Raw genomic sequence first — 19,686 nt, 5'->3', positions numbered from 1 at the left:
AGGGCCCTGCGGGCAAACACCGACAAGGCAACCGCAAAGCGGGACTGAGTTTCTGCCACGCAGGTTATCCGGCCATTTCAAACCCGACGAAGAGTAACACTTTGCAAAACGCGCAGCCCGCGAAGTTGCTAGCACGTGTACGAAGACACGATCCCAGCTGTGCCTTTCACAAGAGGACTCACGGAACCAAAGTGGGGAGGAGGGGACCAGGCCAGGCGGCCCCGGGGTGCGACAGTAGGCCCGCCCACCTGTGTCCGCTTCTGCCCTCGCCCGACTCCTGGACCGGGGGCCTCCTCCTACCGTAGGCCACGTGCCCCAGGGGCCCTCACCAGCCATCACTGTCGGCAGCGTTCACATTGACCCCAAAATCCAGCAGGAACTTCACGATGTGGTGGTGGCCGGCGCAGACGGCATTGTGCAGCGGAGTGATCCCTTCGTCATTGGGCTTGCTAGGGTCTTCCACCTGAGGACACAAGGCCCTCGTGAGCCCGGCCTCCCAGCAGGTGGGGCAGCCCAGGCCTGCGGCTGCGCTCACTCACCTCGTAGATGACCCTTTGCACCAGGTCAAACTCGCCTTCCAGAGAAGCATCTAGGAGCAGCGCCAGGGGGTTGAACCGGACTCTCAGCCCGTGCCCTGTCCGCTCCGAGTTAGGCTTCTTCAGGTTGGTCCGTTTGCTCTGCCAGGAAGGAAACATGCTTCTGATTTATAGGTAATGTGCCAACGCACCAAGCCGCGGTGGAGAGGAGGGACAGGGCGAAAGCCGTGGGCAGCGTGTGCACCCGGCAAGGCTGAGCGGCCCCTGGCATCGAGAGGAACGCCCACTCCCAGGGCCCAGCCAGACCCGTTGTGCCACATGCAGCGTGCTCCGGGGGGACGGCACTGCTCAGGGGCACCCACGGTGGGTGATAGTCAAGCTTGGGAGTCAGCAACTCATTCCTACCCACCCCCGTGGACGTTCACCTCCCCCTCTCTGCTCCACCAATGCTGAGCTCCCACCAGAAGGCTGTCTAGGAGGTTCTCGTCCCCCTCGCCGCCTGGCCCTCAAATCCCGACGGCAGCTCCCCTTCCTCGGGGAAACCTGGCTGGGCCCTCCAGGGAGAGCTCTGCAGCCTTCCACACCTCTTCAGAGCCCCACCTGTGGACTGCAGCACTGTCCTCCCCCTCGGCCTCAGTGAGGGTGGGGACGAGTCTGGCAAGCCCCACAGTCCCCGGAACTATGGCTAACACAGCCGGGTCCTCTACAAACACTGGCTGGCTGACTAGGACGACACCCACCGTAGAGGCTCCAGGCGGGGGCACGGTGGGGGGCAGCAGTGGGGGGGCTTGGTCTTCCCCCGGTGAGGGGGCCTCGGCCCCAGGGCTGGGGACCTGTTCTGTGGACGGGGCTGTGGCCACGTTGTTGTTGTCGTCCTCGGCAGGCTCGGCCGTTTGGTGGGTGCTCTGGGGACAGATGAGCCCCTCCGGTTCAGGGGAAGGGAGCTCATTGTCATTGGCGTCCGAAGACGGGGCAGGCTCGGAGGGAAGCGGGGCTGTGGGCTGGGCGGGGCCAGCCTCTCCCAGGTTCCCGTTGGCATTGGTATTTCCATTGTCCACGTCGGCCAGGGTGCCCATGAAGTCCTGCGAGGGGCCGGGCTGGTAGAAAGGGGTGCCCTCCATGCCGCCGGCCAGGGTGTTGAAGCGTTGGTACAGCAGCTTCTGGATGTTGGGCCCACCGGGGCCCTCGGGCTCCGTGATGGAGCTGCGCTTCTTTAGGGGCCGGGGCGCGTTGGCCAGCTTCCTGCGCAAGGCCTCCAGGTCGGCGTCACTCTGGTAGCGCAGCGGCGAGTGCACGATGGGCGTGAGCTTGGTGGGGCTGAGCGGCCGCGGCAGGCTCTCCACAGTGCCCGTGCCGGTGCCGCCGTCTCCAGGAGGGGCAGGGCTGTCCTGCTCTGGCTCTTTCTCAGCACTTTCCGAAGGCGGCTGGGACTGCGACGTGCTTGTGGCCGGCGACCCGTGAAGAAACGGTAAGGGTGACGGGGACGTTGACCCGGATGGTAAAACGGGTTTACCGTACACTGGAGGAAACACAGAGGACAGGGGCAGCTAGAGCATCCTGCGGGGCCAGGGGTCTAGTCACCACATCCCTGCGGTCACACAGGAGGTGGGCTCCTACGGAGAACAGGCGTCTGCTCTGGTGCTGCTGAGTCCTACCTTTAAATCCCGGAGGAAACCTCTATCCAAAGAACCCCACTGACTCCTTTTGGAAGATAGAGTGCCCTTCTTAACTGGTTTTTACATTTGGGCTTCCACAATTTAGGCTTTTTCAAATGAAAAAAACAAAAACAAAACATGGCTGCAGGCCCAGCTTCCCCACCCCAAACCAACCTTCCTTGTTTCTAAGCCGGGGAGAAAGACCCACCTCTAAACAGCATCTGCCCCCCAGGCCAAGTCTCATGCTACGGAATGCAGGCTGCCTCGGACAGGAAGGCCCGGCCTGCTGGCCCAGGCACTGTAGGGCAGGGGGCCAGAGCCCTGCCACAGGTAGCCGGGCTTCCGCTTGGCCGGGGGGTGGGGGGTGGGCGCTCCCAGGAGTCTGGAAGCTGCAGCCTCTGCCCAAAAGTCTGTGGGGAGGCCCAAGCCCAGAACTGACCCGCAGGACCCCGCTGTGCAGGTCAGAGTCACCTCCTGCCTCCACATCCGTGGGGCCAGGCTCTACTCTCTCACCCTTCCTAGGACACCCCAGCTCCCAAAGCGGCAGATGCTCCCTTGCCTCCCCTCCAGGGGCTTGGCTCAGTCACCTCCAGGAGGCCAGGAGGACCACAACTGGGCAGAGCACCCTCACCGGCCCCTGGAAAGCCCCTGCACAAATTTCCACAAAGCAGGAGAAAAAGAGGAACCTCCTTCTGGGAACCGGGCTTCCTGAGTACCACAGAAGGCAGGTGCTGAGGCAGGAAGTCAGTTCCCATGTGATCCAGCTACAAAACTCCACCCATTGCCTTTTACCCCAAACTCACATGGACACCTAAGGCCACGCTGTACACAAGAATTAAAATTTTAATCCCAGGGGCGCCTGGGGGGCTCAGTCAGTTCAGCGTCCGACTCTTGGTTTTGGCTGTCATGATCTCACGGTTCTTGACTTCGAGCCCCAAGTTGGGCTCTGTGCTGTTAGCTTGGGATTCTCTCTCTCTCTCCACCCCTCCCCGACCTGTGCTCTGCCTCTCTCAAAAATAAATAAACATTGAAAAAAAAGTTGTTTTTAATCCTAAATAGTCTGTGACCCGAATGTAAGGCTATGGACTGGCACTTTAAGTAAAAGCATGACTCCCTAGCCCCAAGACAAGGTACAAACCCACTGTACCTGCTTTAACAGACTTATTTAAGGTGCTGTGCACCGCTGGCTGGTAATTCTTAGGAGGCGTGGCTTGCTGGAGGTACATGGAGTAGATGGAACTTGAATTCACTGTCTGGGGTCCTTTCCTGGGGGACTGTGGCCTTGACCCTTTATCAGCCAGAAAGGGCCTAATGGCCACAGTCAGTGGGAGTTCAGGTTTGCTGTCCCCGGCTGGGAAAGCAGGCGGCCCCGCCGGCGGGTACGTGGGACTCGGCGGCACAGAGATCCTCTGCTGAATCTGCTGTGAGGAAGCAGACGTGTGGCCACCCGAGGTGGGCAGCGGGGCGGGTTTTTGCCGGCTGGGCGGGCCTGCGCCGGGCCTGGGCAAGCTGCCCTCCTTCCTCCTCTCCAGGGAGTTTGTGGAGCCGGGGCCCACGGGCGCAGGGCTGGGGTATGTCCCGTAGCTGGGAGGCAGCTGCTTGCCAACACCAGGGAGGGGGGGTGGCACTTTACCGATCTCGACGCCCTAAATTGAGATGTTAAGAAGAAAAACAAAGTTACCCTTTGAAAAGTTAAGCGTATTTCTAGCCACAGTCACAAGAGAAAACAAAGTCGGACTTGTAATCCTTCAAATCAGCTTGTGACCAGGCACAGGGCCCACCGTGGGAATCAGGCCCATCACCCGCCCATGATGGAACAATCCTGAGCGATACACATCTCCACTCGCAGGCGCTCAGTGCTGAGGGACCACAGTCTTCTTCAGACTCGGTCATAATTTAGATACAAGCAGGATTAACTTGCCTCGTGACACCTCCCACCTCACAGCCCTCAGATGAAGATAAAGGCTGAACAGTGATACAGTGAGGACCCTGTCTGTGTTTTGTGACAGGGACAAACGGCCTACCAGCTTCTCTGTGGCTCCTAAAGTTGACAAGGGCACAGGCTGGCTCGAGACGGCCCCTTGCTTGAGAGGACCCTCCACGTTTGAGTCCTTCCAGTCCACACTGGCGATCTGCGTCGGCTTCACTGAAGAACTAGAATTTTGTTTTAACGTTGGCCAGTTTCCATCATTGGCTTGAAAAGAACACAGAATTTGAGTATAATTTTTCCTCGATTTAGCTGAACCAACCTAGGAACAGCCCTCTGCTAGAAACAAAGATCGGCTCTGACGGAGCTCCGTTACCCAGGCGGCCGGCCACCCCTGCCCGCACACAGGCTTGTGCACAGCAAGACCAAGGGCGGCGTCTGCTGGCCAGGCCCCGCCAGCGCCCGCACCGCCTTCCCGTGTACAGAGACTCAGTCACCGTGCACAGGGCTGCTCCAACCCAGGCGAGGGGCCAGAGGACGGTGGAAACGCTCCCGGGCCCCTATCTAAATGCAGGTCAAATCGACTACATCGACACCAGGAAATAAAATGAGCCTGAGCACTTACTTTTCAAACGTTACTTACAAAACCAGTCACATACAGCAACGGTCACATACAGCAATAGAAACAAAAGATCTATCCTTTGACTTCATAACAGGCTTGACCTGTACCACCTTCCACATTAAAAGAAAAATTTGACTTTCCTCTGTTAGAAACTTCTATCCTCTCAAAATAACTTATGAGCAGAAGAGGCCAGTACAAGCTCCCCTGACTGGCGTAGCCAGTTATCATTCTGTTGCAGTGATCAGAAAGCAAAGTCACGTCCAGGTTTTTAGGAAAGCTGCTGAAAAGCTGCTCTTTAACAAGGCACTCTCCAAACTGAAAAAGGGTGCAGAAACAACCCCTCCAAGCAGCCACAGCCACGTGAGTACATTCTAGCACCTGCAGGCGCCACATTACAGCCTCCGACTCAGGCTCCCGCTGCCAGGGCAGGCCCAGGTGCCGGACTGGACCCGAGTGGAGAACACCCAGCCATCAGCCACAGGGAACGGAAAGCAATCAGAAGGGACTGCTCTGGGCGCTTCTGACAGGAACAGCACATCCTCTCTCCTCACCCACCCAGCCAGCGCCAGCAGGTGGGCATAACTAAGGAGCAGGAGGAAAGCCACTCCCCCTCAGAACAACAGCGCCAGAGCCAACACCTGAGGCCCGGGAGACAGCGTGCTCCGAGCCCAAGTGCGGAAGGCCCTCCCGTGCAGTGACCTCTGGGCGCCCTCGCCGGGCCCTGTCAGCAGCAGCCTCACGCGGCGCCAGCCAGGCCGCAAGGGTGCTGGTGAGGCAGTCCGAGGCCCCAGCCCGGACCACCCTGCTCCACGCGTCCGGTCAGCCGCTTCCAGGCAAGAAGCGCGTGCGCCTTCAGGAACCCTCGGCCGTACCTTAGATCTGGGGGCCGTCTGGGGGGGGGAGGGGTGTGGGCCAGAAGCACGCAGGCTCAGCAGGATACGCGGAGGTGGCAACTGGGCCGATGGGGAACTGAGCAGGGCCCAGCAGACCAGGGAGGGAGGGAGGGGCCGGCCCCAGGGGTCTCAGAGAGTGGCGCCGGCCAGCTGCTCCAAAAATCCACAACGGGAGCCCCAAAGGGACTGAAAAAGGGACCGGGAATTTCCGTGTTCGGACAGGGGGTGCAGAGGAAAGAGCCTTTATTTTTACTATAAAGGATTAAAAGGGACAATTATCTTCAAGTACGATGGGAGGTTCTCGCACAGGAGGTAAAACTAAAGTTTTTAACGAACTCAAAAAATCATCTGGATTTCCTAAAACAAAACCCAAAATCCCCTGCTGTGCCAGCATCTGTCAGACCCTTTCCTGAGGAGGGTGTGGTGTGTGGCCCGGCCCAAGCTTCACACCTGTCTGTTGAAGGAAGGGACAGACTGTGATTATGTGGCATTTTTCTCAAGCCTAGATGTGATGAGCAGACCCTTCTCAGTTTGGAAAAATAAACGACTGCTGATTCAGCAGTATCAGAAAGGGCCAGAGCCCCCACTGGGCCTGCCAGCTGACGTACAGTTTGCAACGAGTCTGCAGAGTGCCCTGAGGGGCTGCGGTCAGGCCCGACGGCGAGGTCTGGTACTGTCCACGAGCTGGTCACTCTGGGCTTCCCATGGCCATCTGTGTGACACGGCACCAGAAGGACAGTCGACAGCATGAGTTAGGGTCCCCACGGGGAGGTTTCTCACCCCAGCTCCACACCTGGGCGGGATTCTGTCCCCAGTGTGGGGGACACAGGTTTCTTGTGTGCGGTCACCTTACACTGCAGTGGAAAGAACAAGGCTGGTGCTGAACTTCTGAAAGACACGTTCTCCAGGCCCAGAAGGGTGTCCTTTCCTCAAAACCCTTGTGAGGCGGCCCGGCCTCACACACCCACAGAGAAGAGGGGAATGGGAGACGTCCTTGGCTTGGGAAGTCAGCAGAGGGGCACCTGGGGGGCTCAGTCGGTTGAGCGTCCGACTTTGGCTCAGGTCATGATCTCGTGGGTTGTGAGTTCGAGCCCCGCGTCGGGCTCGCTGCTGTCAGCCCGTCAGCACAGAGCCCACTTCGCATCCTCTGTCCCCCTCTCTCTGCCCCTCCCCCACTTGCACTCTCCCCAAAATAAATACATATATAAATAAACAAACAAACAAACAAATAAATAAATAATAAAACAAAGTGAGCAGAGAAGTAGCTGGCTGTACGAATTATCTGCCCTGGAAACAAACACCTACTCCCACAGTGGGGCGGTTCAAACTATAAATAACCGCTTCTCAAAGCAAGCTGCAATTAGAGACTCGCACCAACCATGCACTCCACGTGGCTGCTGAGACACGGCCGTGGAGAGAGCCCAGCCAGGGCGCGTGGCCCACGACGGCTGGTGACGCTTATCCTGCCAGGGTCACAACAAGCCCTGACACCCCACAGCAGGAGTGGCAGACTTGTTGCTGCTCAGACTGGGCAACAGGGAAGAGGACACGAGTGAACGGAAGACTGCCAAGCTCCACCCCCAATCCTGACAACAGGGGCCTGGCCCAGCCTGGCTCAGCCTGGCTCAGCACGGCCTAGCACGGCCTAGCATGGCCCGGCCCGGCCCTGGACTGGTGAGAGAGGGAAGGCCGTGCGGTTTGCACCTGTGCTCCGCCATTCCACGTCTTACGGGGAGACATTCAGCCCAGCGTAAAGAAAATCTTACTGCAAAGCAGCTCCGGCTTCCTCATGTTTGGAAAGCAGCCGCCTTCTTCCGAGAAGGGAGAGCAGCCTCCCCACGGAGAACCCAGCCTGCCCTTGGTTGGGAACCGGAGGCTGCACAAGGCTTCCCAGCGTCCCCAGGAGTGCTACGCGCCAGCACGGTGCTGGTCCCACCGCACGATTCGGTGTGGCCGAGGGCCAGAGTGATGGTCTGCAGACCTCTGGATTGGTTATGAACGCGCCGAGTGGGGAAAGGGAAGACCAGCCCCAGCGCACTGTCCACAGACAGGCTACCCCCTCTGCTGGGATGGGCAGCAGGCGAAAGCGCCCTCACCCGGACACAAAACCTGCGGCACGAGCGGATCGGGTCCGAAGAAGTACTCTGTGGTTTGAAAAGCCACACAGTAAAGACACTCAGCTCAATAAAGAGAATCTGTTCTCATTTTGGGGCTGTATCGCTGCCGTGGTGGCACACAGCTCCCCAACACCGCCCTAGTGGACCAAGGGGGAGACAGTACTTGGGGGAGACTGAGGGTGGGCAGAGCCTGGGGCGTACCGTGGCAGCCTCCTCTGAGGTTCCTGGCCCCCAGGGTGCCCCTTCCCTGTTCACCTGCTTTCCTCCAAGACGAGGGCCCGGGCCACTCACCGGATTTGGATCTTCCGTGGGCAGCACTTGAGGCGATAGTGAGAGACTGGGGCTTTATGGGGTCCCCTGGGACAGAATAGCCACCGGCACTGGGGACCTGGATATAAGGCCCCACTGCAGCAACCCTGCCAGGCGTGCTGAGCGGCGACTGTGGTGACGACGTGCCATTCACACGGCTCAGCTACAAAATGGGAAGAAATGAGAGTTAAGGTTCTCCTAAATTAAAGAAATCACAAGCCTAGTATGACTGACTGCTCTCACCTGAGCCACTCACTAAATAATGTGCCCTCAGGAAGCTCCATCACCCTAAAAAATCAGTATCTAGAAAGGGCAAGTGTTGAAAGAAGGGCCTCAACCCACAGTCCCACACAAGTGATTCTCTTTGACAACTCCTACCTATTTGCGAGCTGGGAGAAACAGGGGCTGGCGATGGAATAGAACAGCTTCCCAGGACACCTCTGCGGAACCCTCTATACTGGGGGATGCTCTCCCTCTCTCCCCGAGGTGGGCAGAGGCATCGGTCAAAGCCTGGGCTCTGAGCCTGGTTTCAAATCCTGCTTTGCCACTTATTCACTGTGCTGCCTTGGGCAAGTGAAAGTGACCTAATGGCTCTGAACCTCAGTGCCCATGTCTGTAAAGTCAAGTTGAGGCTTGGTGTAAGGACTGAACAAGCCGTGCAGGGCACAGTGACAGGGCCTGGAACCAGGAGACCCTCTGACCAGTGCCCTGAAGACAACCCTGCCATTCTCGGCAAGGACACCACACTATAGCCAAGGACACTGATCACGTGATGCTGCCTAACAACGAGAGGGTCCACAACAGGGATCTAAATGGAGAGTCACGGACACCTTAGGGACCCCAGGTAGGCTGTAAGAGATCCATAACCTCCTACAATTGTTTGCAAAATTCTGCATCCATGAGCATGTATCATTTTAGGGAGAGGGTCCAGGACTCTGACAATTGCCCAAAGGGGCCTAGGACCTTTGGGTGGAGACACATTTCTGCAGAGGCACCACATTCTTCAGGATCACCTCAACTATCAGGTGGAATGTAAGAAGTAACGTTTACCTAGCCATCTGTGATGGTTCATTTTATGTGTCAACTTGGTTAGGCCACAGATATCTACTCAAACAGGCCTAGATGCTGCTGTGAAGAGACCAACGTTTAAATCACTAGACTGTGAATGAAGCGGACTGTGTGGGTGGGCCGTGTGCAATCGGCCGAAGGACTTGAGAGAGAAAAGACTGATGTGCTCGGAGAAAGAGGCCCCTGGGCCTGCAGACGACCTACAGACCTGAGCAGCGGCATCAAGGGCCCCTGCGTGTCCGGACTGGAGGTGTCAGGCATGTAGCCTCCACAGCCACGTGAGCGAGTTACTTAAAGTCAGTCTATACACCCAGCAATCACTCTCCACATCCCTGCTCATTCCGCTTCTCTGGAGAGCCCTGACTGATGGAGCACAGCCAGAAAGTGCTGTGTGAGCAAGAGGACGATACTCGAAAGAGCAAGGAGAACCATCATTTGACCATGGTATCTCCCCTGCCAGGCAAGTATGGGAGAACTGTCATTTGAAAACACAGAGTCCTACAGATCAACCACGAACTCTCTGGTTTAAAAAAAAAGGGGGGGGGGGTAGATTGGTTTGTAAATAAGAGATTTCACCTGACACCACTCATTAGGACAAAGAAATGGCAGTCCCCACCCCTCACCCCAGCCCACCCAGGCAGAGCCCCAGAAGGGCTCTCACTGGCCTCCCGGGAGCTGCCTCCAGAGCCGCAGCAGCTGACAAGAGGTTACTTGTCAAACTGTCAAAGTACCAATTACGGAGTGTGGACGAGGACACTTGGGGAGCTGTTCCCAGCTAGCTGGTGCCCACGCCCGCCCACCTCCCCGTCCCGCTCCAGCCCTGCACTCGGGCACTGCTTCCTTCAAACCCTGGCGCCACCATGGAAGGCAGGCCAGGAGCCACGCATAGCAGTGCCTCGTCCCCCAAGCTCTTTGGAGTGCCCCTGCTCACTGATGTGCCGAGAGTTAACGGCAGGACTCGGGGACACCCGGCGAGGAGGTCAGGGAAAGGGGCCACAGGCCCCAGGATGTGGGGTGTTGTAGAGAAGCTGCAAAAGGAGTGAGGTAATGACCTAGAAAGATACCCATGTTGCAGTTAAAAAAGACGAGGAGAAGAGTGCAAATGATATAATTCCTACAATTCCATTTTCAATTAAAAATTAAGTACCTTTTTGTCTGTATTAAGCAAAAGACTGGAATCATTAAAACTATCCTGTTTGGAGAATGGGAATAGGGTGGCAGGAACTTTCAAATTTTCTTTTAAGTATTTCTGCACTGTTTTCATTTTCCAATGAGCATTTATTACCTTTGAAAGTCAAAATACCAAATAAAGATTTTTAAAAAGCACTAACCCTTTATATAGCACTTTGCTGCAGAGTTTACAGAGCCCTCCCATATGGGTTATTCTAAGAATGCTCACGACGACTGCTGGGGCAGGCAGGACATATCAGTTTGCAGCGAGGACTCGAGTCTGCACAGGTCAAGGAATGTGCCCACGTGGCACAGCTTCAAGTGGCAGAGTGGGACCGACCATGCCCGGGTGCTGCCAGGCCAGAACGACAGCTTCCCCAAGGGTGGAGACACAACAGCACAGGGGAGATGGGGGTAGGGAGACAGTGGCTGTGGCTGTGGCCAGGGAGGTTTTGATTTCACATACCAGGAAATAAATGTGGCTTTGGAAAGAGTTTTCTACTGTCTTTTTTTTTTTAATGGTTTATGGCCAATCTATGTTTTATCAGCTGTGGCAGATGGGGGAGCAAAATGCCATTATAGTGAAGATGTGCAATTGTGCATTGAATCATTTTTAGTAGCTTATCTTACACAAATATTTTCTTTCTCACATGCCTGAATTTTCTTCCCATAAAGACGTTCACGCAGTTCATTGATCCGCTTGTCCATCACGGCCACCTCCATGTTGCGTTTATTCAAGAGTTCCTTCTGCTGCTGGAGCTTTGAAGTCTGTTCCTGGTTAAGCTGATTACGAATCTGCAAAATAAAAAATACGACTTTCATGATTTGCATTAAACAAATTCTCACTGCCAGGTAAAGTAAAAACAGAAGAAAAAGTAACGTTAAGTACTTATGTGTATTCATAAAATGCACGGTCACCCATGTGCTAAATGTTCCACAGGTGTACGTGGATGGCTCCAGAACGGAGTTCTTCTGTGTCTGCAAGCAAACGTCTTCTTCAGAGCACACGGAGCGACCGGTACTAGTGACGGCCACGGAAGATCATGACCGTGGCCCTTGGCAATGGCACTTTACCGAGCATGTCCTCTAGGGACCCAAGGACAGGTGACTGCTCCACCCCACACAGTCCACTGAATGAGGCATCCTACTGTGGAGGCGGCAAGAAATTCACAAAGGATGGCCTTGCTCTCCAACTGGAATGTGTGGTGGCATTTTAGCGGCTTGTAGCCAGCACTTAAAAAAATGAAATACAGAACAGAAGGCATCAGTGTGCACCACACACAGAAGGTTAAGCCTTGTTAAGCTCTTTCAGATGCACATGTGTGTGCCAGACAGGAGGCAACGTGGACTTTGTGACCTAGGTTGCAGTCAGAAAACTTGGCAAATGAATCAGTGTAAGTCAATATACTACATCCATCACGCCTCAAAAAAAAAAAAAAAAAAAAAAAATTCCTTAAAAACCCTGCACTTCTGGAGCACCTGGGTGGCTCAGTAGGTTAAGCATCCGACTCTTAGGTTTTGGCTCAGGTCATGATCTCACGGTTTTGTGAGTTTGAGCCCCACGTTGGGCTCTGCGCGGGCAGCACGGAGCCTACTTGATATTCTCTGTCTCCTTCTCTCTCTGCCCCTCCCCTGCTCACACAGTCTCTGTCTCTCTCAAAATAAATAAACTTAAAATAAACCCCTGAACTTTTAATAATTGCTTAAAATGTAAAAGAAGCCATACATTCTTTATTTCTATGCATTTACATTAGAGAACTTAACAGCAACAAAAGTAATTTTACTCTCTGTAGTTACATATTTTCATTTCATAAAAATGATATAATAACTTTTCTGGCAAGTGCCAACAGAACTGTAAAACTTGTTTCTGGCTTGAAAAATCATCTGCTGAATGATAACTTCTGAGAAATAGAAATCTTGAGGACTGTTCTGGACTGAATGGGTCATCCCCAAATCCCTATGTTGCCTTCAGTGTGATGGTAGCTGGTGGTGGGGCCCCCGTGACGGGTCGGTGCCTCATCAGAGGAAGGAGAGAGGCCAGAGCTGTGAGGACACAGCAGGCAGCCAACCCTCACCAGGAACCCAATGTGCCGGTACCCTGCCCTTGGACACCCCGCCCATGGAGCTGCGAGAAAATCGACGTCTGTGGCTAAAGTCCCCCAGTCTGTGGAGGTCTGTGACAGCAGCTGAGGCTGAGTGAGGCGACGATTTAACAACAGGCATCTCCCTCATCAAAACACAGGGTACACAGAGACATCAAACGTCACCGAAAGCTTAACTTTTCCCCCAGTTCATCATATTGCCAATTAAATTCCGTACTGAATCTCTGCACTGAAACGTGCTAAGAGTCACCAAAAAACACACACTGCATGACTTGCTCATATGAAATTTCCAGAATAGGCAAATCCAGAGACAGCAGGTTCACGGTTGCCAGGTTAGGGGATAGGGGGTGTGGGGTTATGGTGAAGAGGGATGGGGCTTCTTTCGGGGGTGGTGGAGACGTTCTAAGATGGACCGTGGTGGTGGATGCAGAACTCTCTGAAGATGCTCAAAACCAACTAATTGTACACTCGCCGTGGGTGAACCATATGCTATGTGAATTAAATCGCAATGCTGTTTTAAAAATTCTTTGTCCCCGGGGTGCCTGGGTGGCGCAGTAGGTTAACTGTCTGACTCGATTTTGGCTCAGATCACGATCTCAGTTTGTGGGATCGAGCCCCACGTCAGGCTCTGTGCCGACACCTGGAGCCTACTTGGGATTCTCTCTCTCCCCGTCTCTGCCCCTCCCAGGCTTGTGCTGGCTCTCACTCTCCCTCTCAAAGTTAATAAACGGTAAAAAAAAAAAAAATCCTTTTTACTGAGTACATTTTGTGCCTGCTATTAAACTACTAAGAAGAAAGCCTGAAAGAGGCCTTAATGTCACTGCTCCCCACACCCAGCAAAGTCACCTGTAGCTCTTGGTACAGTCTTTTCAACTCCGCCGCTGCCGGTCCCGCCAGCTTGCCGTTGTAAGACTGGAGCCCGCTCAGCTTTCCTTTCTTTAAATCTTCCAGTTGCTGACTGAGCTGATCAACTCTTAATATTGCACTTTGTACTTCCTGCTTCTTTTCCTGGAACATGGCGCTGAACCTTTCTATTTCGGCAGCTAAAATGTCCCCCCGATAAAGAAAAAGACATCATTTATTGATATTTGTGTGCATGCGTGGCATTTTGTTATTTTGGTTTTGTGATTTCTTCACTTCTGTGCATTCAACTCAGCTGTGGCATCACCTAGCGCTAGACTTTGGGGAGAAAACTGTGATATACGTAATCCAATGCACTTTCTGACAAGCCTCTGGAATACATGATGTGACTGCCCATACAGCAAACTATGTGTGCACTAATTACTGAATATGCTTTAATTGGGGCAGCCAGTCCAAAGAGTAGCTTGGCCAAGCCACTTAGGAATCTCAATGCACCAACAGACCAAAGTCTTTGTAAGGGGCGTGAATCCAAGTCTGTCTTGCTGGTCACTGTCACACAAAGTAGGCACTAACCAAACTGATAATGGAACAAAGAACCACACACACAAAAGTAAGAAATGAGCATCTGTATGGTTTATCTTACTACACAGATGAAGTTTAGGCCGTTCAATTTAAAGAGACCCTCCTGATGAGTGGAGTCTCACGGCGCCGTGGCCCCAACGCAGAGGGCGGCTAACATGTTACAAATGTTAACAACGGGCCTGCCCACCGCACTGAGAGACTTTCTAGGATCCCTTAACCTATCCGCATCCTTGGAGATGCAGGTATCGGAGCAACACGTCACTGCGCTTTCTATAGCAAGATGTGACACTGGTCCACGCGTGCAAAGCGTCCAGAAGCTGGACTCTCATCTTATCTACGCCTGAGCACGGGCGCCGGGCGAGGCACAAACGTACACAAGTTGCCGTTCATGATTTTGCTGTAGTCTACTTGTCCTCTCATGGCGCGGATTTTCTTCAGCTTGTTTTCCTGGGCTTCAACTCGCTCTTTCAGTTTCTGAAGCTTTTCATTTTCAGAGATAGACTGCTGCTGACGGCGCTCCTGCTGCTTTAGGAAATGTAAACGTTGCTCCTGACAAAAGAACGAAACAGGTGACTGCGAAAATCGAAGCAGATGATCACTTTCATACATTAAAAAAAGGTCTCAGTGTGCGACAGCACAGCATCAGCTATCGTTAAACTGCCCACGGACTCTTGCGGACGTCAGCCCACACAAAACGGAACGCCTGGGCACATACAGCTGAAGACTTTGATGAGGGCGCTGTACTCCGCACACCGATCTACACACTCGGTTCACATAAACACCTCCTCAGTCTCTCAGCAGGAGGACGGCCCGCGCGCCACACCCGCTCACACAGTCTCATCTTCATCCTGTGTGAAGCCCCGTCCAGCCTAAGTTTCCTGCTGTCGGTTGCACGTTTCCTGCTGCCACAAAGCAGCTTCCCCAGGTCCCTTATTTATCTCTTAAAGGAAACCGGCACTGAAGCAAAGGGCTTTATACTGAAAGAAGACAAGTTGATCAGTAAGGAAATAAACCTCTAATTTGCTAGGTCACAATGAACAGTGAAGGAAGTGTTTGTTTTCTTTAGGGTTAAGTTTCTTTGAAACTAATGAAACATTCCAAATGAAAACAGGACAATCCTAGAGTAAAAATATACGCAATACTCTTCAAGAGTCTTTTCCCTATTAGTGTGATGGGGTAACAGCTGACGTGAATTACAGTCCCACATGTACGTGTAAAATATACCTAAGTAAGGAGAGGATTAAGTGTGATTATGTAGGAATCACACGTGACACTCCAAAGTAAGGAAATATGTGCTTCAATGCGTACAGCATATACTTGTGTTAGCATTAACTTGTAATTTATGCTGCTGAAAATATCTAAGAATTTCCTTAGGGGTAATACTCTTGGATCAGTATTTGGAAAGGAAACAAAAAGCAGAACTAGAGAATGTCATAACTGCATAACACTATGTGCACTTCATCTGAGAAACCTTATTAATGGGATGAAATACTTCCCAATTTACTTAACTCTAAACTGGTTTTTTTTTATTCTTGTATATCCAATAAACCTTGCAAGACAACTTTTCTTCCTGCAAGACAACTTTTAAAAACAAGCCCAATTTATGCTATAATATATCCACATAAAAGTGGATATAGTACAATGAATTATATGGTCACTCAATAAATGAAAAAAGTGGGATTGGACATTTGGCTATGAAGCAAATCTCTCTACAGAGAAAGCAATAAGAACCCAGGCAGAAATGTTTCCATATTCTCCTTATATAGCAGTTTCAGAGATCATTCCAACAAGAATATTCTCCAGCAGGCCTGGGTGATAGGGCTGATTTTTCAGTCTGTGATAAGAAACGGTTCAAATTTTGTTAAGGCATCTCAATGACAAATGCACAACTCGTGTAGGTAGAGAGCGTTAACTCCGCCCTGCGTCGTCACAAACCAAAGTCCACGTGGAGTGGCATAAAGGAAGCCTAGATAACCAACTGTCATTGTTTTGTGGGCCCATGACCAGTGTCTTCCTCCAGATTTCAGCTATAGCTGACTAAGGTCAACCACCTCCTATTCTGGGGTATCTGAGTGTGGGTGTCCAGGGTCTTGCTCAGATACCTTCCCAACTCGAAGAAGCTACAGTATTCATGTATCATTACGGAAGAGGTAACAAAGACAGGAGGACACTGTGTTCGATACTTCCGTGACCTGGTCCTACCTACAAGTGCTGCCCATGGGTGTGTTCACTCCAGTCTAAAGAAACTGCTGAGGGGCGCCTGGGTGGCGCAGTCGGTTAAGCGTCCGGCTTCAGCCAGGTCACGATCTCGCGGTCTGTGAGTTCGAGCCCCGCGTCAGGCTCTGGGCTGATGGCTCAGAGCCTGGAGCCTGTTTCCGATTCTATGTCTCCCTCTCTCTCTACCCCTCCCCCATTCATGCTCTGTCTCTCTCTGTCCCAAAAATAAATAAACGTTGAAAAAAAAAAATTAAAAAAAAAAAAAAAAAAAAAAAAGAAAGTGCTGAATAACACTCTTTATGAACATTTTCCCACCTCTGCTTTTATAAACTCACCTTGGCAACCAACATTTGCTGCTGATTTTCAATTTGCTGCTGTTGCCTGGCTGCCATATCTTGGAGCTCTGAGAGGGTAAGTTCTACACGTGGATTTCCAACCTATGGGGAGCAAAACATGGTCAGGCTGCAATGTAAGGTCTATCTGCATAATCGTTTTTCTCGTGTCAGAACAAATATGCATCAGGATCTTAAAGAGCCTCCCTTGTAGAAGTTAGGATAATACAAATTACTTGGTACATAAGAACTTTTCTCACTCGTTGACAGCTTTTATTAAATATAAATAACAGCTTTTTAAATATACCAGATACTATATTCAAAAGGGACATGGATGCCTGGGTGGCTCAGTCGGTTAAGCACCCGACTTTGGCTCAGGTCATGACCGTGCGTTCACGGGTACGAGCCCTACATCAGGCTCCATGCTGACAGCTCAGGGCCTGGGGCCTGCTTCAGATTCTGTGTCTCCCTCTCTCTCTCTGCCCCTCCCCCACTCATGCTCTGTCTCTGTCTGTCAAAAATGAATAAACGTTAAAAAAAATTAAAAAAAAAAAAGGGATGGGCAGGCAGACACACACACACACACACACACACACACACACACACACACCCCAAGAGACACACTTGTGGGAATGCAAACTGGTGCAGTCACTGTGGAAAACCATATGAAGTTTCCTCAGAAAATTAAAAACAGAACTACCATATGACCCAGTAATATGGGTCTACTACTGGGTATTTAGCCAAAGAAAATGAAAACACTAATTTGAAAAGATGTATGTACCCTTATGTTTATTGCAGCATTATTTATAATAGCCAAATTATGTAAGCAGCCTGTGTCCACTGACAGATGAATGGACGGAGAAGATGTGGTGTGCACACAGACGACGGAATATTACTCGGCCATAAAAAACGAAACAGTGCCATTCAGAACATGGATGGATCTAAAGAGGACAGTGTTACGTCAGTCAGAGAAAGATAAACACCGTATGATTTCACTCACGTGGAACTTAAGAAACAAAAGAACAAAGAAAAAAAGAGACACACCAAAACACGGACTCTGGAGAACTGATGGTTACTGGAACTGGGGGTGGGTGGGGAGGGGAGGGCGGTGGGGGATGGGAGAAACAGGCAAAGGGGATTAAAAGTACACTTATCCTGATGAGTCATGTATGGAATTGCTGAATCACCGTATCGTACACCTGAAACGAATATAACACTGTATGTTAACTATACTGGGGGAAAGAAAGGGGGGGTCCCAAACCTTTTTTTGATTGGCTATTTAAGGATGAATCTGAATGAATGGAGATGTCAAATGTTTGAGAATACACAACCTAAAAAATGAATGTGTAGCGACCCTTGGGGACAAATGTCATTTTACTGCCACCCGGTCTCAAGAAGCTAAAAAATACAGACGATTCTAAAAATACAAATACCTCCTTAAAAACACCGAGGACTGACCCACTGCTGACAGAATTCTGTACGAGGAGCGAGCACGAAACGGTAAGATCCAGAGGAGCGGCCACTGATGGAACTGGAAGGCACGTCCCTATGCTCTGCTGCTGATTAGTAACACCAGGCTCTGGACTAGGTGCCTCCACCGGTGAGGGTGCTGAGCCTCACCGTAACAGTACCAGGTGAGAACGTTACATCCCCGTTCTACAGGGGAGAAAGCGAGCGCGGAGGAGTTCAAAGAATCTTCCACAGGCGAGACGGCCCACGTGGCAAAGCAGGGCACAGGGTCCTTGTTTCCGACCATCGGTATAGCACGCTCTTTACTAAACACGAACTGCCTGTAGCTACCATGCTGGGCATGTTACAGGCGGTGTGACATGATCTTCGTAACAAGTGTGTGTGGACTGTATGTGCGCCCCACGCTGGGGGAGGAGTCACGGGGGAGAGGTGCAGGGACACGTGTTAGGGCACCCTCAGAGGCGGTGAAGGGGCAGAGTTACAATTCCAGCCAGGCTGGTCTCCCTCCGATCCCTCCTGTGGCAGCGTCCAGCCCCTCCCCAGGCCACTACTCTCTACTTTGTTCATCTGTACTCTTAGCAACCCTTTCCCCTTCCACCCTCTTGTAACCCCTGTTGCGCTGACTCTGGGCTTCCCCGTCTCCCAAGGTGCTCAAGCACGTTCTTGAAAAATGTCCAACGCTGCCATCTGGAACCCCCACTCTGTTTATCTAAGATCCTAAGGGAACAATATGGAGCAAACCCCTTTTCAGAACTAGACACTGTGAACTGCCACATTACAGAAACTTCCATCTGAAAAATAATTTGTTTACTGCACGAGAAGCAAAAATGCCCGGCAATACCCTCAAAATGCCTGAAACTTCTGTTTTAACTCTAATAAGGGCTTGCTAATTTCCACTTACTACAATATTCTAATCACTGCAATAAAAGGTATTTCTCAAACCATTAGAACTCTTACTTCTTGAAGGTATTTTTGACGAGAGAAAAACTATGTCCAGTCACCAAATCTCTCAATTTACGTTAATTTCTTAATTTACAACTTCAACAAACCTTATTTGGTCTCCCCTCCAGTGACTTACAGCAACAGTGAAAAGAGCACAGAGGAGACATTCAACCGGTCACCATCACACTGCACTGCTCTGTCATTTAGGGCAGTGCCGTGTGGCATAAGTAATTCAGGTAGATCTTACGCATACGCTAATATATGTTGTAACTTGATAACACTGTACACCTTCAAGAAGACCTTATATACAGAAAACTATGCATCAGTGTGCACAGCTCAACAAATTTTTTCAAAGTGAACATTCTTCTGTGAATTTTTGTTTTTTATTTTCATTTTAGTTCCAGCACAGTTAACACAAAAAATATGGAACACTTCACAAATTCGTGTGTCAACCTTACACAAGAGCCACACTATTCTCTACTGTTCCAGTTTTTTGGCACGTGTGCGGCACCACCCGTGTAACTTCACTGACAAAGTGTGAACGGGGCAGGGGCAGAGAGAGAGAGGGAGACACAGAATCCGAAGCAGGCTCCAGGCTCCGAGCTGTCAGCACAGGGCCCGATGCGGGGCTGGAACCCACGAACCGTGAGATCATGACCCGAGCCGAGCCTAAGTCAGATGCTTAACCGACCGAACCACCCAGGCGCCCCTTAACTGTATTTTAACTGAGTTCTAAAAACACCAACCACCATAAACTTACGAGTCAACAAATATGCTACATTTTGTATGTTAGTATATCTTCCCTGAATTATTCAATGTGAAAATTCAGCAAAAAGAAGCACCTTTTCAGTTTTCAGGACAACGAAACCCTTCAATGCAGTCC

General features: G+C 51.6%; 1 protein-coding gene and 1 pseudogene across 4 annotated transcripts in view; both read right to left on the bottom strand.

Moving 5' to 3' along the window:
* Nucleotides 1-19,686, bottom strand: part of PPP1R13B (protein phosphatase 1 regulatory subunit 13B) — a 102,710-nt gene that overhangs the window by 2,973 nt on the left and 80,051 nt on the right. For 2 of the 4 annotated variants that reach the window (XM_086708688.1, XM_086708687.1), the window contains exons 5-14: nucleotides 16,395-16,496; nucleotides 14,217-14,391; nucleotides 13,246-13,442; nucleotides 10,928-11,092; nucleotides 8,042-8,222; nucleotides 4,216-4,385; nucleotides 3,339-3,837; nucleotides 1,277-2,055; nucleotides 540-677; nucleotides 330-463 (exon numbers count right to left, since the gene is read on the bottom strand). In XM_086708688.1, coding sequence (XP_086564814.1) covers nucleotides 330-463; nucleotides 540-677; nucleotides 1,277-2,055; nucleotides 3,339-3,837; nucleotides 4,216-4,385; nucleotides 8,042-8,222; nucleotides 10,928-11,092; nucleotides 13,246-13,442; nucleotides 14,217-14,391; nucleotides 16,395-16,496 — 2,540 coding nt within the window. Of the gene's footprint in view, nucleotides 1-329; nucleotides 464-539; nucleotides 678-1,276; nucleotides 2,056-3,338; nucleotides 3,838-4,215; nucleotides 4,386-6,237; nucleotides 6,346-8,041; nucleotides 8,223-10,927; nucleotides 11,093-13,245; nucleotides 13,443-14,216; nucleotides 14,392-16,394; nucleotides 16,497-19,686 lie in introns of all 4 variants that reach the window. The other 2 variants (XM_086708690.1, XM_086708689.1) reach the window with 2 other exon arrangements.
* LOC147579654 (U6 spliceosomal RNA) lies at nucleotides 19,221-19,319 on the bottom strand (annotated as a pseudogene).

Source organism: Puma concolor, chromosome B3 (assembly GCF_028749965.1).
Source record: "Puma concolor isolate L17-30 chromosome B3, mPumCon1.1.hap2, whole genome shotgun sequence".
Lineage (NCBI taxonomy): Eukaryota > Metazoa > Chordata > Mammalia > Carnivora > Felidae > Puma > Puma concolor.
This window is presented reverse-complemented; position numbering and strand designations above follow the sequence as displayed.